Source organism: Chenopodium album, chromosome 18, assembly GCF_948465745.1.
Source record: "Chenopodium album chromosome 18, dcCheAlbu1.1, whole genome shotgun sequence".
NCBI classification, from domain to species: Eukaryota; Viridiplantae; Streptophyta; class Magnoliopsida; order Caryophyllales; family Amaranthaceae; genus Chenopodium; species Chenopodium album.
The window spans coordinates 45195480-45217448 of record NC_137851.1 but is presented as its reverse complement, the minus strand read 5'-3'; the positions used below and the strand labels follow the sequence as shown (position 1 = coordinate 45217448).

At 34.1% G+C, this 21969-nt stretch overlaps 1 protein-coding gene across 1 annotated transcript; it reads left to right on the top strand.

The window, feature by feature from the left end:
* Positions 1-5936: 5936 nt before the first annotated feature.
* LOC145592445 (synaptotagmin-2-like) lies at positions 5937-20384 on the top strand. The gene is made up of 12 exons (XM_081648893.1): positions 5937-6480; positions 6836-6934; positions 7031-7081; positions 7172-7295; positions 7971-8089; positions 8232-8333; positions 8629-8703; positions 17125-17201; positions 17356-17602; positions 17687-18037; positions 19850-19981; positions 20102-20384. Exons 1-12 carry the CDS (start codon positions 6370-6372, stop codon positions 20228-20230), a joined length of 1617 nt encoding a protein of 538 aa, XP_081505019.1. The 5' UTR covers positions 5937-6369; the 3' UTR covers positions 20231-20384.
* The last annotated feature ends 1585 nt before the right edge of the window (positions 20385-21969 follow it).

The window sequence follows — 21969 nt, the reverse complement described above, 5'->3', positions numbered from 1 at the left end:
TTTCAATATGAGAATGAAAACGTATAAAATCAAAATGAATATATATTAAATTCTAAGGAAACATTTATTAATATGAAAAAGAACATATATCAAAATCCAAATGAATATCTATTAGTATGTAGATGACCATTAATAATAATTCAATACGTCAAAATACAACTTAATATATATTGATATTATATGTGGATGAAATACCATAAGATTATATTATATTTTAAAATAGAATCATCAAAGGTTTATGATGAATGAACAATATGTGATTTATTGTTGAACATTATTTAATATGTGAATGAACATACATTAATATATGTGTGAATATACACATATTCAAATGAACATCTATGTATCAAATTCGAATAAACATCTATCAATATTAGAGTTAAAATTTATGTAGTATAATATTCAAAAGGTGGGCAGCCCGGCAAATAGACATCCACAACAATTAGTTTATCGATTCCTCGAACAGTACTATAAGAATCGGTACTGAACATCCCCCCTGTAATTGTACACGCCCCCATAGCAATAACATATTTTGGTTTAGGCATTTGCTCATATAATCTCACTAAAGAAGGTAGTTGCTTCTTAATCGTAAAATAATTGCACAAATAGCTATATTCAATCCAAATTGTATCCGATCCTTTGTAGGAACTACCCGTAATAACGAACTTGCCAAATGACGCTCATAAGCATATATTAATTTAATACAAAACTAGGGCAATCTTCTGTCAAATTGTGATTGATCATTTTATAAAATATAAATGTTCATTATCCTTAATTACAATGATTCACACTTAAATGGAAAAAGGATCACATTAATATATTTGTACATGCACATTTATACATGTTCATAAGGTTACCATATGAACAATTAGCAACAATCAACATGTGATTAACCATATATCCATATGAGACTGAACATATATTAAAATTCCAATTGAAATGAATAGTTGCCAATATGTGTGATGATTGACCATGTACCCATATGAGAATGAACATGTATCAAAAATAAATGAACATTTTAGGTTATTGAAATGAAGGAGTATCAATAACCAAGTATATATTTGTTAATATGTAATACACAAGTATATATCAATATCTAGATGAATATGCACACAACGTTATTTAAATGATCATATTTTAATATGAAAATGAACAATTATTAGAACTCAAATATGCATCTTTTATATTAGTATGTATTAACGTCAAATAAAAATACAATTGAACATCATATTATCTTGAAATAATTAAGCATCATATTATCTTACAATGCACATTTGATTTCATATATATAAATGAACATCTATTAAAGTAAGAATGAACATCTATCAAAACGAGAATAAACATCTATCATTTTATTAAAAAGGAAAATTCTTAGCAATTATACGAAATAGATTAATTAATCCAGAAAATTACAGCAAACGTACATGTATTATTGTTCTCAAATTTTTTTGTCCAACAATGATAATCTAATAAATTTAGCACAAAACTAAAAAAATCCTAAGTCTCTCCCCAAAAAATAGTGAAATCACAAACTCATACCTATTTTTTTAGATTTATTGGAAAATACTAGAGTATATTAAACGTTTCCATGGTTTATGATTCAACCAATATTTTAATATTTCCTTCTCTATGATTTGATAATTAAATTGGGGAAAAAATTAGGGTAAATAAATAAAATCAACAATTAACAATTATACCAAATTGTTGAAATGGAAAAGGAGAGAGAAAATAGTACCTTGTCAATCAATTTGTGCCGATTATAAAGCTCCGGCAAGGGGTGACTTGAATAGATGATGATGAAACTCTTATGAGGGAAAACATGGAGAATTTTGGAGAGAGAAAATGAAGGTTGAAAGTTTTTGGAGAGAGAAAATGAGAATAATAAAAGTTTTTGGAGAGAGAAATGATAGGATGGAGCTTTTTAGAGGATAACAATGGTGATGATGAGTATTTTTTTTTTAACAAATAATACGTAAAACTTTAATTGGGAGGTGGGTAAGGAGGGGGGTGTAGGCTGTAGGTAGTGCTGTCAAATTTCAAACCGAAGCCGTTTAACTACCCGAAACCGACCGACCCAAATGAGAACCGAACCGACTAAAAATCGAATTTTTTGAAACCGAAAACCGACCCGAACCGTATTTTAGTAAACCCGAAACGGAATCACCCGAGTAATGGTAAACCGTTTAAGAACCGAACCCGTTAACAAACCGAACCGAATATAAACCGAACTGAATGAAAACCGAACTGAAAAAGAACCGAACCGTATCTAAACCGAAACCGGTTCCAACCCGAAACCGTTTAAACTGGCAAAAAAACCGGTTACACCGAACCGTTAGCAAACTGCTACCCGTTTGCACCGAACCATTTAAAAACCGAACTGATTGTAAACCGAACTGGTTATAAACCGAACCGTTTATGAACCAAACCGCTTCTAAATCGAACCGTTTACAAACCGTTAGTAATCAAAACTTTACTTACAAACCGCTGCTTATGCTTTTTAGTCAATTGCATCCAATATCAGAAAAGCATACTTACAATTTAAACAAGTAGGTATATATCTCTGAGAGACTGAGATAGATAATATTAAATATAATTTAGGAAATAGTCTATGCAACTTATATGGCATGTGGGCAGTGTGCCTAATTGCCAAATTTTGTCTGCTCAATCTGGTACAAAATACAGTAATATATATTACATGTAACATTTGATTAAAAGAAAGAGAGTATTAAGTTACAATCTATATACTCATATCAGTCATATGTAATATTTGGTAGCAAGACATGATAAAAGAAAAAGGGGATATATTGAAACATCTGAAAGTTGATCATGTTACGAGTTTTGGAAGCAATTACATACAAATAGTTGGGAAATCTTCCTGCCCAACTAGGTCCTTAGCCTCACAAAAGCCTACACTAAAAATGGCTGTGCTATTTTGCTACAAGCATATATGAAGTCTAACAAAGTCCTAAAACTGTAGACATGGCAGCAGCAGACACAGCAGAACAGCATACAAGCAGAACAGCAGACCCAACAGAACATCAGATACAAAAATGCCTAATACCTATTGCATAAATCCTGAAATAAAATCAAGCAAAAAATAGAATAATCAAGCACTAAAGACTGGTCTAAACTTAGAATAATCAACAATTTAGATGAATAACAGGACATAAAGCAAGGAAACATGCCACAATAACATAAGCACATACAAAAGATACATAACATAATAACATGACTTTCTGAAAAGTGAATGAATAACAGAATATCAAAGAAAACTACCTATAAATCTAAACATGTATAACAATGACAAAACCCAAAATAATCAATTAAAACACTAAAAAAAGGCTAAATACAGGATACCAATTTGATATCTCAGTATAAATTGAGACTTCCACTAAGTAAACGAAACTAAATTGACTGAGGGTACATCAAAAAATATATGCCAAGTAGTGATTATGCCTCTTATCCATGCAAGGAAATAAGGAGAGTACAAAACTAATATATCCTTAATTCCTTATAAACAAAACCCCATTCTTCAACACTTTCAGTCAATTCATCCATTCATCCCCAAATTTACATTTTCAATTGCCATGCATTACAAGAAATACATATACAAAATATAAATAATAATAAAAAAAAAAAAAAAAAAAAAACAATTCATACCATGATACCAACAAAACATATCAATTAAAATCTAGAGAGAGAGTGGTTACCTGAATTTGGAGCATTTAGGGCAGCAAACACCAATGACTCAATGAGAGAGAGGCGCCAGGACAGCTTCAGAATCAGGACAGCAAACACCGTGAATGAGAGGCGCCGTGAGACGGAGAGGCGATGAGACGAAGAGGCGCTTAGCCGTGAGAAGGAGAGGCGCCGTGAGGATGAGTGGTAAAGTGAGAGTGGTAAAGTGAGAGTGAACGGGTTTCAAAAGGGTGAGAGTGGTTTTCATGTAAATCTAACCATTGATTTTTTAATCTATGGTTCAGATTGGTGATCCGTGTGTGTTGTGGGAGAAAGAATCTAACCATTGATTTTTTTAATCTATGGTTGAGAATGGTGATCCGTGTGTGTTGTGGGAGAAAGAATCTAACCATTGATTTTTTAATCTATGGTTGAGAGTGGTGATCCGTGTGTGTTTGTGTGTTGTACATTCATCTACAAAAATATTATTCCCTCAATTCTTTAGTATTTTTTTGCCCCATTTGATCGGGATCAGTGCCCAAGACACGTATTAAAACATCTACTAGTATATCTTTATTTTCATACACGTAAAAATTATACAAACGTTATATTAATAAAATGTATAAATAGGTTAATTTAAAAAGATCACTAATGAGTCTATAACATTGTACTAATACATACGAATAACGATGATACGAATATTTATCTATGAGATATTGAGATGGTTAGATGCCACGTGTTAATAATGTGTACATATGATCGATTGAACTAATCAATATGACCTTGTTAATTAGTCATTAGTGTTTTCTTTCATTATACAAATCAAAGCACTTTGTAATATCTTCATAATTTCATGAAAATATATAATGATAAACGAGTCATAATTATAGTCTTGTTGACTAATCAAGTATCGAATTACCAAATTGCAAATTTCCATTTCACAAGAAGTCAAGAACTCATCAAGTCATGATTATGATTGTATGCGTAGTATATAAATGATTAAATAAGAAGCATATAATAACCTAATTGTATAACAATAATACATTAATACACTAACTCTTATAATCTACTTCGTAATAAACTAGTAAAATCAGTATGACTAAACTTGAAACAGAACATAATATGTATTTATAAAATCAATGAGAATTTGTTTATAATGATTCGCGACTTGCCGACTTTATTTAAAACTTGTGAACGCAAAAGGTTAGCAAGTACTATCAAATTTCAAACCAAAGCCATTTAACTGCCCGAATCCAAACAACTCGATAAACAATTTATTTTTTGAAACCGAAAACCGACCCGAACCGTAATTTAGTAAACTTGAAATGGAACCGATATGAATAACGTTAAAGTGGTTAAACCATCGAAGAACCGAACCAATTATAAATTGAACCGAAAAAGAACCGAACCAGTTAAAAACTGAACCGAAAAAGATCCGAACCAGTTATAAACTGAACCAAAAAAGAATCGAACTGTTTCTAACCCGAAACCGTTTCCAACCCGAAACTGTTTGAACCGGGATAAAAACCGTTTACACTGCACCGTTAACAAACCGCAACCCGCCTGCACCGAACCGTTTACTACCCGGGCTGTTTACAACCCGAACCGAATTAAAACCGCTTAAGAATAAACCGAAACCGAATCGAACCGATAACTATTTAAACCGAACCAAAACCGACCCGCGAGACAATTAAACCGATTCCAAACCGACCCGATTAACTACCGAACCGAAACCGAACTGTCAAACCGTTTTGACAGTGCTAGCTGTAGGTATCCCTACCTATAATGGGGTGTACGCATTAACTATTAAAGATAAGTAAATATAAGACGAACTAAATAGAGCCTAGGACCTAGGCTATGCCCAACTGCCCAAGGCCCAAAACAAATTTTCATCAGATAAAATACTTCGTAATTATTTATTTACCAAAAAAAAAAAAAAAAAAGGTTAAAAATCCTGACCTTTTTAATGACACATGCTTTTAGTTAAAATTCATCCGTTATGTTAGTTACTCGTACGAGTACAATGTTTGAATTCATTCAAAAGTATAATGCCGACAAGATGTTGCAAAAATCCCAAGAAATAAAAAAAGGTGGGGTCAACCCCACTCATACTACGCCAACTTGTAGTTTTCTGATTTGTAAATCAATCTATCCACTAGTATCACAATCACATTTTATATTGGCTAATTTGTCACTTCCCTCTCTCACCACATAACACTAATTAGTCAACAACTATACAATTAGTAAGCTCCTTAATTAATTATTTTTTGGATTACTTAGCATCTCAATCAATGTCCCACCAATTTTTTTGAATCGACCAATCTTTTGCTAAATCCAATTTCACCAACTGTACGTGGAACCATTTAATACCTGCAATTATTTATCAAATTTCCCTTTCAAATTTTTGAGGTATATGAGTGGATGCTATATTCATTACTACATTACAGTAGTAAACTTGTTAATGGGCCTTAATTTAGGATTATAATATCTTCATTAATTGATTATGTAAAGTGCCTTTCTTGAGATTCTGTTCATATTATAAAATTTGAGCATTGAAATCTGTAAAATTTGAGGGTTTTGGTTCAATTTTTAGTATCCCCTCTTTTTTTTCTATGTGGGTTTGCTTGATTTGATCAAATTGAAGAGAGAAAATTTCTGGGTTTGTGTTTATTTTGGAAGGTGATTACAAACATGGGGTTTTTGAACACAATTCTGAGTGTTTTTGGGTTTGGATTTGGATCTTGTGTTGGGCTTGTAATTGGGTACTATTTCTTCATCTTCTTCCAGTCTACTGATGTCAAGGTTTGCCTCTAAATTTTCTCTGTTTAATTTTCTGCAAATTTTCAATTTTTGCTGATTAGAAATGCTAATTTGTTTATGTTAATACTGTAAATTAAAATTTTTTATTAGTGATATAAACTTTGCATAAAATTAAGGCAATTTCCGAAGATTAATTTAATCTTGTTTAACATGTAATATATGTTGGTGGGGTTGAGTAATTTTTGTATAGTCTAATATTTCACTACAGGAAGATTTCATCAAGCAATGTGACAAAAATTTGTAGAACTGTTGATGATGATGTTTGTGTATGCTTTATTACTTATGATCCATTTGGCTTTGGATTTACACACTCATCTGAATCTTAATTGATTCTTAGGATCCCGAAGTTCGTTCGCTGGCTGATCTCGATGCCAAGGACTTGCTGAGAGTTCTTCCTGAGATACCACTTTGGGTGAAAAATCCAGACTTTGATCGTGTATGTGCTCGTTCTCGGATCCTTATTATCCTAAATTGACTAAAATTTAGGGTCATTACTCATAAGTGAAGCTAATTTCTATTTACTTTTGTGAAGGTGGATTGGCTTAACAAGTTCATACAGCATATGTGGCCCTATCTAGATAAGGTGCTTACCGTCAATGCAATTTGTTTTAGAAGCTTTTTCAGGTGCAATTACCTGACGAATCTTATGTCATCAATTTAACGATTTTTGTAGGCGATTTGCAAGACTGCAAGGGATATATCAAAGCCCATTATTGCCGAGCACATTCCAAAGTACAAAATTCAGTCAGTTGACTTTGAAACACTTAGCTTAGGCACCCTGCCTCCTACTTTCCAAGGTTGGATTACTTGTTCTCTCTTGCAATGTATGTACATTGTGTACAGTGAAACATGACATAGTCCCTCAAGTACTTTTCACTTAAGATTGCTTGTTGGAAATAAGTGAAAATTCTAGTTCAGTTACTACTTATTAGGAATTACAGGAATTGAATCAGGTTTTACTTTTACAGACATATAAGTCAAACAAAATGTTTCAATGGAACTTTGTGAATGTCAGTTATGCAGTTGAGATGAAAATAATAGAAGATATGTGCTGCACAGGTTACAATGAGCTTTCATTATATGTCAATCTTGCAGTTAAGATAGAATGCTGGAAGAATGGTCAGATATATCATGTACAATTTCAAACATCCTTAACGGATGAAGGGTTATCTTGCTGATTTGCTGAAGAGAGTGTTTTCACTGTTCTGTGGACTACCTTTGTACAATTTATTGCTACATATCATGCAAGCATTTGTAGATCAGTTGTTTGTACATGTGCTTAAGGTGGTATGAATGTATGATAGCATATATTATCATTCTATATAATGGACCGTGGACGGAATCTTGTACAAGGCATATTGGAATTGCTCCATGAGTCAATGTTTGTTGAGCTTATCAATCTGGAGATGGTAATGTAGCTTTTTTTATATTCACTGAGATGTATCAGTGACTGTTTCTTGAAATAATATCAGGAATGAAGGTATACACTACTGAAGAGAAAGAGTTGATTATGGAACCAGCATTAAAATGGGCAGGGAACCCTAACATTCATGTGACAGTCAAAGCATTTGGATTGAAAGCCACTGTGCAGGTATTAATAAATCCAAAAGGCAACCACCCCCCCCCCCCCCCCTCTCCTCCTTTCCCTTCCTCAAACTGTGCTGTTTAACTACCTGCGGACTAATGTAACATGTGATTCCATCAGTAAAGTTAATATAGCTCATATGCTTCAGGTGGTCGATTTGCAAGTGTTTGCTCATCCTCGTATTACATTGAAGCCTTTGGTGCCAGCATTTCCTTGCTTTGCCAATATATATGTTTCTCTTATGGAGAAGGTAGGTGATTTCAAGTGCCTGGTACCTCCACCCTTTGCATTTTTACCTAGAGGCTAATAGTCCTCTTGCAAAGTCATTTATATTGTACATTATTTTTGGATCCTCATAAAATCACAATATTTATTCTAAAGAAGTCACTTTCTAGAAATATTTCCTACTGTTTAACCGATGAGGCTTGCCCTTGGCAGCTTGGCTGTCTTGTGAACTACAAATCAACATTTGTTTGTTATTTGTGAATGTTGTCCTTACATTTTGTTGGCTCACAAAATGAATTGTGGATTTGGGAAATCTGCAGCCACATGTCGACTTTGGCTTGAAGTTGTTAGGTGCAGATGCTATGGCGATTCCAGGCCTGTATAGATTTGTTCAGGTATGTCTTTGTCTTCTTTTATATCTGCCTTTATTCTTCTCATAATGCTATAGAATGTGGAATGAGCACTCTTTTAATAACAAACATTAAGCCCCGTGGAATTTTGTAACCGGCACCCTAACTTCCCTAACAATTTGTTTTACCTTGTCCCGGAGAATATTATGTCCATAATTGAATCAACGTCTGTCAAATCCCAACTATCGTTATGATTAAGACAATGGAATAATAACAATACTAATTTTCCCTAATCTAATATTGGCAGAAGCACACCCATTTAAGAATGAACAAATAAACAAGTAATGTTGGAGGTAGCAGAAGTATAATGGGCAATAGGATCAAATTATTGAGAAATATATGGAATTTTATATATGGGAAATAAGTAGAGCCGCAAACACCTATTATATCAATCATCCATCAATCAATCATCAATAACTATATATTAAAGACACACCAGCAATGACACGTGTTATTTTTTGGTTTTTGTCCATAATATTTTTCTTTTTAAAATAGAATAATTTATTTAAGGAAGTTAAAGTTATTTATTATTGATTATTTATATGGTTGAATTAAAGTTGTTAAGAAATAGACGAGGATCGAACAATTTAGGTAATGTGTAATATGCGCGAACCATAGACAACAATGTGTAAAATGGATGATATGCCATGTTAACTCATAATGCAACAAATAATCTTTAACTTTGACTAAAGACTCGGTCCACTGAACCATAACTTATGCATGAAGATAAAAAAAAACGTCTTTATAAAGCTTGTAATGGGGCTAGGGAAGAGGTAGGATGATACATTTGGGGAAATATGACAAATGAGCCAGGTGAGTAATAATGATTTACAATAACAAAACAACCAAATGCATGTCAAAACAACCTCTCTTAGCATTTAATCTCCCCAAAACGTTATAAAAGCCAAATAAATAATAATAAAATACCAAAGTAATTTAATTTCCTCTTCTTTCTTTATTTCTTTCGGCCCTTTTTTCTCTTTATATAACCCCTTGTCTTCTTTTTCTTTTTCTTTTTTTTTCAAAACTCTCTTTTTGTTCCGTCATTTTTAATCTTTATTAGGGAATAGTAACCAATTGAGGTTAATGGCTTATAATATGGCTATTCAAACATGCGTAACAATTAGGGAGCAAATGCACAAAACCTTATTTCTGGAGGCTTATATTAAGAAAAATAGAAGACCTTTATCATTTCAATCATATACTCATCGCAACCCATTTATTAAGAGACTTAAGACAAAATCAAGATCAGTGTCGCATTAGCAACTATCACACATACAAACAAAAATATAGATGGTTATAAAAATTGCAGTTAATCAGTCATGTTTTAAAAAATCACATGGATTTGGACATTTGGTCCACAAATTTCAACTAGCTAGACTCAAAAGGAACAAAACATCTTACCACAAACCAATCAATCGCAAGCTACATTGCCACGTAGTTATCAACGTCTAAAGCACACCAAGTGAATTTCAAAATCATAACAAAGGTGAGAAGAAGCTCAAAAGAGTTTTATCTAGTCCGTACACGGTTCAAAGTCAACAATGCAAATAGAGGCACATGAATACGTAGACTAAAGGAAAAAAAGGAAAACAACTAAACTTAAAAAGTAATACATGATTTTTGTTACATGTTAACTTCCATCCCTAATAGATAGTACAAACCGTGTAACACCTACGAAAAGCAATAAAAACTACTGTATGAAAACATTAAAAGATAAATTCCCCTCCTTAAGCTAGAATTGAAACATAGTGTCCTTACCGTAGAAAATTAAACACATGCAAGAGGGAGAAGAAAGAAAAGGTCACTCAATAGGAGCCTCATTGACCGAAGAGGAGTCGATTGGAGTCTCAATAGATGTAATGGTGTTGTCAGAAGCTACTCTTTGTTGGTGAAGAGAGATGACCCCCGAATCAATGGTTTGGAATTGTAGCTCCAAACCAGATAAATATCAATGACCTCTTGAAGAAAGGTACTAATGTTATCCATGAATTCCATGAACTCCTTTAGAGTGAGTGGATTTACGCTAGACCCCTTGAAATTGACATTATGGTTAAAAGGGTGGGCGAGGAAAATGAGTTGGATTTCTTTAGAGTGTCTTCACCAAAGGTAAAGGATCCAAAAAAGTGATTTGCTGTCCGCATGATCGGCTTGATGTTGTAAGTAGGTAGAAACAATAGAGCATTTGGTGTACCCATAAAGGAAGTGAGCATTTGGTGTACCCATAAGGAACCGGGTGAGAGTCCTCCTCTCCTTTAACCTTCCATACAAACATATCCATCTTGGGTATCATCAACAAACCATACCGTTTCATGCTCACATGATCAAGAGTATATTTATTTAACTGTTTAAAGGAAGACAAATTGAACTCCACATTCTTAGCAAAGACCTTAAGGAAACAACTATAGTGATAGGCTCTTTTGGATTGATTCTCTCCACAAGAAATGCAACAATTAGGAATTTCCCGAAATCAAGTTGTCCCATCCTGTCCCAATTTCCATGTAAGAACCACTATAGCGTCTTGAAATCGCTAGTAGCAATTTGCCCCATCTCCGTCTTTGGATTGAATGCTTGTAAAAGTAGGCAATGTAATATACGCGGCACCAAGTTTACAATTGAAAAAGACTTAGTAGAACCAACTTTCCAACCCTACACCCAAAAGGTCTCTCCAAAAGACCTTTTGGTGAAATCTAAAGTCATCCTTATCACCACAAAATGAACCAAAATTTGTGGGACTAATGGTTCCATCACAAGGCCACTCAAAAATTTCATTAACCTTTTTTGGCCTCATTGTATTTTCCACCCCATTAAGAAAGAACAATATATCATTATCTTAAAAAACTATCAAAGATGCAAGAAACTCCACAACCAAATCCTGATAAACCTCTTCCTTCAATTAAGGACCTTAGACCAGCCACACTTCCGAGCAATTGCTTGTAAACAATCATCAACTCCAATTTTCTTACCATCTTCATATGAGAAATGAAAGTGTTGTCTTGATTTCTTGGCCTTGAAGTGAAAAGTTGTGTTCTTGATGAGACTTGCTTAACCTTGAAAAAGGGTGGTGAGTGAGAGGTGAAGTGGTGGGAGAAGTGAATGGAGGAGTTTTGTGTGGTGGTTTGGGTTTTTTTTTTTTTTGTTTTTTTTTTTAAGGTGGAGCTCTCGCTTTTCGTAGAGGGTTTCTTTTTGTTGGAGTGGATCTTATGGGTGTAAGTGGGAACTAGTTGTTCTTGTGGTCCTCATGGTGCAATTTAACAATCAACTGAGACTATATTATTGTTAATTACCTCAAATTATGAATCAATTGGATTGCATTGATCTCTAAGATTACACTGATCTCTTTAATGGCCCATTGTAAAAGATATTCTATTTCGATGAGTGACATGCTTGCCATACACCAACCGATACAAAGTTCTCCCAACAAAGTCTTGTAATTGTAGGTCGTTCGCGAAGCCCATAATTTATCATCTAACTTAGACGACCAATCTTTTTGGATCTTTTTGGGACTTATTGACTACCTTTTCAAGTATTCTCTTTATCTGTCGACCATATACCTCAACTTCGCTGCTTGTTTAGGGATGATAGGCCAAGTCGACCTTGTGGGTTTGAAAGTTCGTTAATGGAAATGAGAACCCTAATCACTAATCACAACCCTTGGAACTTCAAAATGCAAAAGATGATCTTCTTAAATACTCCCTTTGTCCCTTTAAAGTTTCCGTTTAGCTAAAAACACGGAAATTAAGAAATGGGAGGAGAAAGTACCTAAAGTACATAAAAAAGAGAGTAAAGTACAAAAAAAAAGTGGGTGGATGACAAATAATAAGTACATGAAATAGAAAAAAGGACATGCACATGGGTGGGGCACATATATTTATAGAGAATATAAGGGTATTGTAGGTAGTTTAGTGAATAAAAACAAAAAAAGTGGGGGTAATTTGGTATTTTCATTGTGTATAATAATAGAAAAATATGAAATGGGAATATCATGTTTTAGGCACCTAAAAAGGAAAATGGGAACTATATTTGGGGACTGAGGGAGTAGCTTCATAACGACCTTAGAGTCATTAGTTAACGACACTATAGCTGCAACCCACTTTGTAACATAGTCTCGACGATAACTAAGGTATACCGATTCCCACGAGATGAAGGGAATGATCCCATGAAATCAATGGCCCATACAACAAAAGACTCGACGTCAAAAATCCCATATTGCAGCATCTCTCGCCTCTTTGATATATTCCCTGTTCGTTGACACTAATTACATGCATTACAAAAGGCACGAGCATCCTTAAATAGTGATAGTCAATAGAAACCACATTTAAATTCTCCGAAGACAATCTCAATAAAACCAAGGTGTCCACTAGAAGGTAGGTTGTGGCGATGATGAAGAACACCATAAGTATTATAATCCTATACACACCTTCTAAACATTTCATTAGCACACTTCCAATTCAAATAAGGACCATCCCAAAAGTACCACTTAGCATCATGGTAGAACCACTTACGTTGTTAGCAAGTCAAATCCGGAGGATGTAAGGATGTGAACCACCTAGCATAGAACATAGTAGAAACAGAGTAAAGATGATCAAAAGGAAAATAGTCATCAATAAGGCTATATGAAGATGACTCAAATCTCAATCGAGGAAGGTGATCCGCAACGACGTTCTATGCACCCTTTCTGTATCTCGAATCTCATAATCTAACTTTTAAGGAGTAGAATCTATCAAATGAGCCTCTGGAGGGCGGCATGGTTAGTGTAAACAATCACTTTTGAACCAATGAGGGAAGGTCGAAACTTTGTCAAGGGCATAAACAATCACTAGGAGCTCCATCTCAGTGGTAGTATAATTCATTTGAGCTTCATCCAAGGTTAACTAGCATAGTAGATGACATGCGAAGTCTTGTCCTTTCATTGTCCAAGCACAACTTCCAAGCATAATCACTCGCATTACATAAATCTCGAATGGTAAATCCCAATCCAGAGGTTGTATGATTGGAGTTGGTATCAATGTTTCTTTTATCCTACTAAAAGACTCCATACACGCGTCAATAAATAAAATTATGGCATCCTTGAGCAAAAATAGAATGAAAGGTTACGCAATTTTTGAAAAATCTTTTATAAAACGGCGATTTAACATGCGTGACCAAGAAAGCCTCTCATTTCCTTGACATTCTCTGAAGTGGGAGGTTCCTAGATCATCTCAATTTTTGCTTTGTCAACTTGAATGCCATAATTAGAAATAAGATGACTAAGTACCACTCTTTCATTGACCATGAAAGGGCACTTTTCCCTATTCAAAATTAAATTCACTTCCATACAACGTTTAAGCATCAGTTTGAGGCTGTGGTAAATACATGAATTAAGGTTTGAGTGATTCCAATTGATTTATAATTTAAGGTAATCAACAACAATTTAGTTTCAATTTATTGTGTAATTGCACCATGAGGACCACAATAACAGCTAGTTCTCACCTGAAATCTACCCATTCTCATCTTGTCTAGATTACCATGTAAGAACCACTAAAGCCAAATGGGCCTATCACTATAGGGATCTTCTTAACCATCTTTGCTAAGCATGTGGGGATTGATTTGTCTACCTTGAAGTAGTTGAACAAATATACTCTCCTTGATCATGTGAGCATGGAACAATATGGTTGGTTGATGATACCGAAGATGGATATGTTTGTATGGAAGGTTAAAGTAGAGAAGGACTCTCACCCGATTCCTTATGCTATGTTTCCCACTCCCTAGACTCGTATGGGTACACCAAATGCCCTATTATTATTTCCTACTCTCGATATCAAGGCGATGTACATAGCAAGTCACTTTCTGTCTTTCTCTGCTCCTTTACCTTTGATCGACTAAAGAAATCCCACACTCTTTTTTTTCTTGGACAGATCCCACCAACCCTTTTCATCACAATGGCAGTTGGGAGGGGTCTAGTGTAAATCCAGTCACTGTAGGGGAGTTTAAGGACTTCATGGATAGCATTCGTACCTTTGCTCAGGAGGTCATTGATCATTTAGCTTGTTTGCTTGTTTGGAGTGTTGATTCCAAACCATTGATTCGGAGGTCGTCTTTCTTCGCCAATAGACAATAGCTTCTGACTACATCGCTGCATCTACTAAGACTCCAATAGACACCTCTTTGGTCAATGAGGCTCCTGTTTAGTGAGCTTTTCTTTCTTCTCTCTCTTACGTGTTTTATTTTCCACAGTGAGGATACTGTGTTTTATTCTATTATTGGGGACGGAAATTTATGTTTTAAGGCTTTCATAGTGTAGTTTTTATTGTTTTTCGTAGGTGTTACACAATTTTTATTGTCTATCAAGGATGGGATTTTACGTGTAACAAAAAACATGTATTGCTTTCTTAGTTTAGTTGTTTTCTTTTTTATTTGCTTTATTCTATGCATTCATATGCCTCTTTTGCATGGTTGACTTTGAACTGTGTACGGATTAGATAAGACTCTTTGAGCTTCTAGTCACCTTAGTTATTATTTCGGCCGAAGTGCTTTATACGTTGATAACTACGTGGAATGTAGCATGCGATCGATTGGTTTTTGGTAACATGTGTTGTGCTTTTTTAGTCTAGCTAGTTAGTTTTGTAGACCCAAGCCATGTGAGTTTTTGAAATTTGACTAATTAACTGTCATGTTTTTAACAGTATATTTTTGGTGTGTGATAGTTCCTAGTGCAACATTGGTCTTGATTTTATCTTAAGTCTCTTAATAAATTGGTTGTGATGGGTGCATGATTGAAATGATAAAAGTCTTGATTTGAGCATCCAGAAGTAAGCTTTTGTGCATTTGCTCCCTAATTGTTACCCATGTTGAGCTTTACCCTTCATTGAATTAGCCATATTACAAGCCATTAGCCTCAATTCCCTAGCCTAGTTTGGGGGAGTGGTTTATGTTTAGATTTGTGACTTTTATTTGGCTAAATGTTCTATTTGAGGTTCAATGAAGGAGATTCTCAATGGAAATTCAAAGTTATTTTGAAATTGAAAATTTTAAAATTGAAAACAAAAATGATGAACAAAAAGAGTTTGAAAAAGAAGAAGAAGAAGAAGAAGAAGGCAAGGGGTTATAGTTGAAAAAAAAATAAAGAGAAAAAAGGCGAAAGATAAAAGAAAAGAGGAAATTAAATTATTTTGGTATTTGGTGATTTTTTATTTGACTTTTATGGTGTTTTGGGGAGGTTAGATGCTAAGTGAGGTGGTTTTGACATACATTTGATTGTGTTGTTATTGTGGAACATTGTTACTCTCCCATGTGGCTCGTCTCTCACATTTTCCAATATGTATCATCCTACCTCTCCCCCTAGCCCCATTATATGCTTTATAAAGGCCTTTTGATCTTCAAGCACAAGTTAAGATTGAGTGGACCCGGTGTTTATTTCTCGTCAGTGAATTCTGAGATAAGTAACATTAGAAATCTGAGAGACAATCAATTTGTTTTCTTCAAGATCAATAAAACTATTACTCTCGCCTCTTTGTGCCAACACGTTGTTGGTAAACCACATAAATTTGTGTGTTTTTTTCTTGTTAATTTAACTTTCAATATTTGATCTTTCTTGCATCCGTTATAACAAAAAGAAAGAGATGTAACCCTTTCTTTTTTTAAACTTCAAAGGCATGTACATTTGTATTGGCAAAATGCTGCTTCAATAAGCTTGGGCCAATAATTTGGTCCAATAAACTCCATGGTATCAATATTGACTTCCAACTTGCAAAGTTGTAAACTAGTTTTCAATCAAATCCTTCTTTACGTGGGGGTATGCAACCTAAATTGTTAGTATCTTCAATTCGACTGGAAATTAACTTATTCACCATTCTTGCCGTTACAAGTATATGTATTTCTGGATTGCCTTTCTTCCTAAACAAAATACATTAGTGATTTCCTGGTTCCTTCTGTATTGATTGCTTCCTATTGAACTAGAAAGGACAATGATTGACTAAGGCAAGGCACAAGTCTATCCACTAATAAAAGTTCAGTTGCACCTAAAACTAAAGTAAGAGAAATATCTTAAATCTTTTTTCCCAACATCTAGCCACAATGATACACCCCTCGTGTTGGTATATAGTAACCAGATCTGATCATAGACTGATCGCTTCTGATTGATGTTTCAAACTAGAAATTTGTTATAGGGGTTATCAACTTATTTCCTTTGCGACTTCATTCTTGAATTCTGTTTAAGTATGCCTATATGCAGTGGCACCAATGTCATTGGTGGTCCATTTTAAGAAAAACATGATCTTTTTACTCTTTTATTGATGAAGGGTCATTCTCCTGATCCCTAAATATCTTTTAAATTTGGTAACATTTTTTTTTCTCCTCCTTTAGCTGTAGTACGTTTTTTTTTTCAAAAATAAATTTCATCTCTCACCACTTATGTACTGTATGCAGGAATTAATTAAAGAACAGGTAGCCAACATGTACTTATGGCCTAAGACCCTTGAAATACCTATATTGGATCCTGGAAAGTAAGTGACTTGTCTCTTTCAAAAGTCTTCTCTTCTCTGTTGCTCTTTCTATGTTCCTCTCTGTCTCTGTATATATCTATTTTTCTCACAACTAAGTGGTTGCATGTTTGCATACCTTTCTTTATTATATAATGTGCTTTCTCCAACTTTACAGGGCTAGGAAGAAACCTGTTGGAGTTATACATGTCAAGGTTGTGAAAGCTATGAATCTAAAAAAGAAAGATCTTCTTGGAGCATCTGACCCATATGTCAAATTGAAACTTACAGAGGATAAGCTTCCTTCAAAGAAAACTACTGTAAAGTACAAGAATCTGAACCCTGAGTGGAATGAAGAATTCTCTATGTCCATCAGAGATCCACAGACTCAAGTTTTAGAGGTCTTTGTCTATGACTGGGAAAAGGTATATAACTGAATGCTAATGTTGCCAATTAAAGTTTACAAATAATAATTTACTTAACATAAGGTCTTCCTTCTTGTAAATTAGTTCGGCAGCCATGACAAGATGGGAATAAATGTTGTTCCGGTGAAAGATCTTACACCAGAAGAAACAAAAATCTTGACTTTGGAGCTCCTGAAAAGCATGGATCCTGAAGATGTTAGAAATGAGAAGTCACGTGGACAGCTTGTTCTAGAAGTTACATACAAACCATTTAAGGAGGATGAGATGCCTGATGATCCTGAGGATTCTGGAACAGTTGAGAAGGCTCCAGAAGGGACACCTGATGGTGGTGGTTTACTTGTAGTGACTGTCCATCAAGCTCAAGATGTTGAAGGAAAGCACCACACAAATCCTTATGTTCGCCTAATATTGAAAGGCGAAGAAAGAAAGACTAAGGTACGGCACCAAACAACTCTCTGCAAAAGCTTAAAGTGCTTCCGTATTTTCATATTCTTACTGCTAAACTGGATAATTTACACTATTGCTGTTTTAAATTATCTCTTCATCATATAGCATCTATACATGTAACTAATGTAAGACTTGAACATTCATACTGTCGGTATTTGGTGTGGAAAAAGAAACGGATTCAATAAGGAAAGTACACTGAGGGGGGGGGGGGGTTGTTATATATTACTTCCTCTGTTTCTTTTTAGTTGACACGTTTCTTTAGTTACGTTTGTCAATGCACAACTTCAACCATTCATATCTTTAATTACCGATAAGCAAAAATTATGAAAAGTTGATATTTTAAAAATATATATCGTGACGAATCTAACAAGATCCCACATGACTATATTTTTCATTATGTATAAAGCACAAAACACAGTCAAAGGGGAGTGTGTGAATAGTGCTAAAGTCAAAACGTGTCAACTAAAAAAAATGGAGGTAATATCTATTAAAGTTTTCACGTTTTGTTGAAGTGAACTATAGCCTTGTTCAATTCCTTTACATGTTTATAGCTACTTAATTTTGTTATGCACAAATTTAAAGAAGTGAAGCGATTGCATGTTGGAATGGTAGGTAGCCAAGAGCCCGACTAAGAATACAGCCTTTCTTGGCTGGATTAGGGACATCATCATTGGATGCCAACTTGCCAAGATATCCATGTAACTGATGTATTCCAGTGGAGAACCCCTGGTTTGATTTAAAAAATAGCATAAGTTACCTAGGTTGATCTGAACTTTGCAATTTCCAAAGAAAAAGATCAGTGACAAGCTTAGTTGTGACTTGTGATTCAAAAATTTCTTGCAATGCTATCATTGCTCACCTCTCATCTTCTGTAGTCATTTGTCTTTATAACTGGATCAATAGAGATCTTATAATGTTGCAACGTAAGGTTCTAAAAACGAAATATCGGGGCTTTATAATTTGTTGATTTTTATCTGTTTAGTGCTTAGAAAGAATTGTACATTGTAGTATGGGCTTAATTAGCAAAATAAGTTGTTACTTAGCTGTAGCTATCAGCTATTAGAAGCTAAAATTAGTTATTTGCTGTCAAAGTAATGTTGGTGCTCTCAGCATTATTTGCTGCTCAAGCTGTAACATAAACAGACTTTGGTAGCTTTCGAAAAATAATATCCCAAAAGTTAGTTTTGCAAACCTTTTGAAACACTTCCTTTATGCCTAAAATCTAAGTGACTAGGTGTTCAGCACTTTGCCAAACACTGCTCTCAGCATTATTTGCTGCTCAAGTTTTAACATAAACAGACTTTGGTAGCTTTCGAAAAACAATATCCCAAAAGTTAGTTCTGTTAGTCTTTTGGAAACACTACCAGACACCTAAAATCTGAGTGACTAGGTGTTCAGCACTTTGCCAAACACTAATGTTTGAAATCAGTATAGTTTTATAAATATGTCGAAACACTAAAAGTTTACTTCAAAAATTACTCACACACGCCCATAGGAGCATCTGCTTTGCTATACAAATAGACTGCAGAAAATTATATAGACGTGTATTTTCCTGCAAAATGTAATTGTGGAGATTGAACAAAAGGTGATCTAACTGAACTTGCTTAAGGTCAGCCTTAGAATTATATTAGATGATACACAATGGAGATGATAACAGTGATTCAGTGTCCACACAGAATGCGATGTAATTGATCACCTGGATGGGCGAAGTTACTTTGTGGTAAATGTGTGGAATTTGCTGTTTGTTGCTATTTTTCCTCATCCATTATGAACATATTATTATCTTTGTTATTTTGACAGACGATAAAGAAAAATAGAGATCCTAGATGGGAAGAGGATTTTGAGTTTATGTTGGAGGAACCTCCAATTGATGATAAGCTGCACGTGGAAGTGCATAGTGTCTCATCCAGAATAGGTTTACTTCATCCAAAGGTATGCGCATTGTAATTTTATTTCAGCTTCATGCTGGCTCATGTTGTTGAATCCGTTATGCTGTGTAACAAATCCTCCAAATTACAGCAATTCTCATACCTTTGTTGTACTTGCAAACAGGAAAATCTGGGATATGTTGACATTAATCTCGCGGATGTGGTGAGTAATAGAAGAATCAATCAAAGTTACAATCTCATTGACTCGAAAAATGGCCGCATTCAGATTGAATTGCAGTGGAGGACTTCTTAGGACTTCGAGATTATGATACTAGTCTATATGAAGTTTCCTGGATATGAAACAAGATCACACATTCAGACCCGTATTTTTGTTTGTAAATTTAGTATTTAATTGAGCTGCTTTGTGAAATATAAATAATAAAATCTGGTGCTTAATATTTTGAGTATACTTTTCCAAATAGATTTGTAGTTTGTGAATTATTGTCCACTGTAATTGTTTTGTGTGTGACTCACTCGAGTGATCGTTCACTGTAATTGTTTTGTGTTAGTTACTCACTCGAGTGAGATACAATTCAACAGCAAGTCATCATATGAATTAAGTTGTGACAATGCTGCTATCAAGCTATAATTTTGTGGGAGGAAGTAGATTAGTTGGTCAGCTCTCCAACTTAGAAACATATGGTTAAGGGTAAGGTTGAATTTAGCATAAGTTGATCGTATTCATAGTAAAGGGGGTATTGTAATTCATGTTTAACCTAAGAGATCAACAAAGCAGTTATATCTTATGTATGTCGCTTTTTGATGTATTTGTTTATGGGTGTCAAATCAATTGCTCGGGTCTGGTTATTTATTGTTGTGTGGATTATAGTTGGATTTGGATCAGCCTGGTTTGAGCTTGATCATATAAGGTAGAGATTTTTTGGTTCAAGTCGACTTTGAGTTGGGTTAGTTTTGAGTTCAATTCAACTTAAGAGCATGGATACACATTGGTTGTCCATTTAGGGTGGACATGAAGAGAGAAAAATGTTTTAAAATCTAAAAGCACCAATTAAGAGAAAGAAACCTTGTGACCATATGACTTGACACATAGTAAGTAGTTTGAGAATTATTATTATTATTATTATTTTTTAATTTTTAATTTTTATTATTGTTTCATGTGCAAATCTATGCCCACAAAATTTAAGGGTATCCAATGAGATTATATGAGCATAAGTAGACATGTGATGACATTGGGCATAAATGAGGAGGAAGAAAGAGATACTAATTAAAAAAATAAAATAAAATTGATGAACACTAGTGCATTGGACAATTGACGGCTTTGCTCTGAGAGTTTCAAGTCGAGTTTTATTGGGGTTTGATTTGTATTAAGTTGGGTTTTTTTTTTTTTTTTCAAATTTGATTTATTTTAGGTTGGGTTGTCTTTTATAGGTTAGAGTGTCTTTTGTCAACATGTGACAATTGACTTACTCAACAAGTGACGCGTATAATAACAATTGATCATGGAAAATCATATTATTCCAATAATAGTAACCTTCTTTTAAATCTCCAAAATGGAAATATTCCTTTCCACAAACAGATAAATTTTCCTTAAATAAACTTCCATACATATAAATTATAAAAATTTAGAATTTCCAAAAATAACCTTTCCAAAATTAGATTTTCCATAAATAAAACATTTCAAAGATAGAATATTCTAACTTATAAAAATAATACTCTTAGAGATCAATCTTTTATGGGAAATTTTCAACGGGTAACCCCCAACTTCTTCTGCTGCGTACACATGATGACCCTCTTGAAAATAGATTATACAAAATGACCCTATTTAAAAATTCTATCTCACTTATAACTACCCTTATTTCATTAAATTGTAAATAAAAATTAACTATGGTTAGATTATTTTTTTTTTAACAACAAAATTTTATCTCACTTATAACCTTATTTCATTAAATTGTAAATAAAAATTAACTTGGTTAGGTTAATTTTTTTTAACGAAAAAATTTAACCCAGCCACCCCCACCTACCTAGCCACCA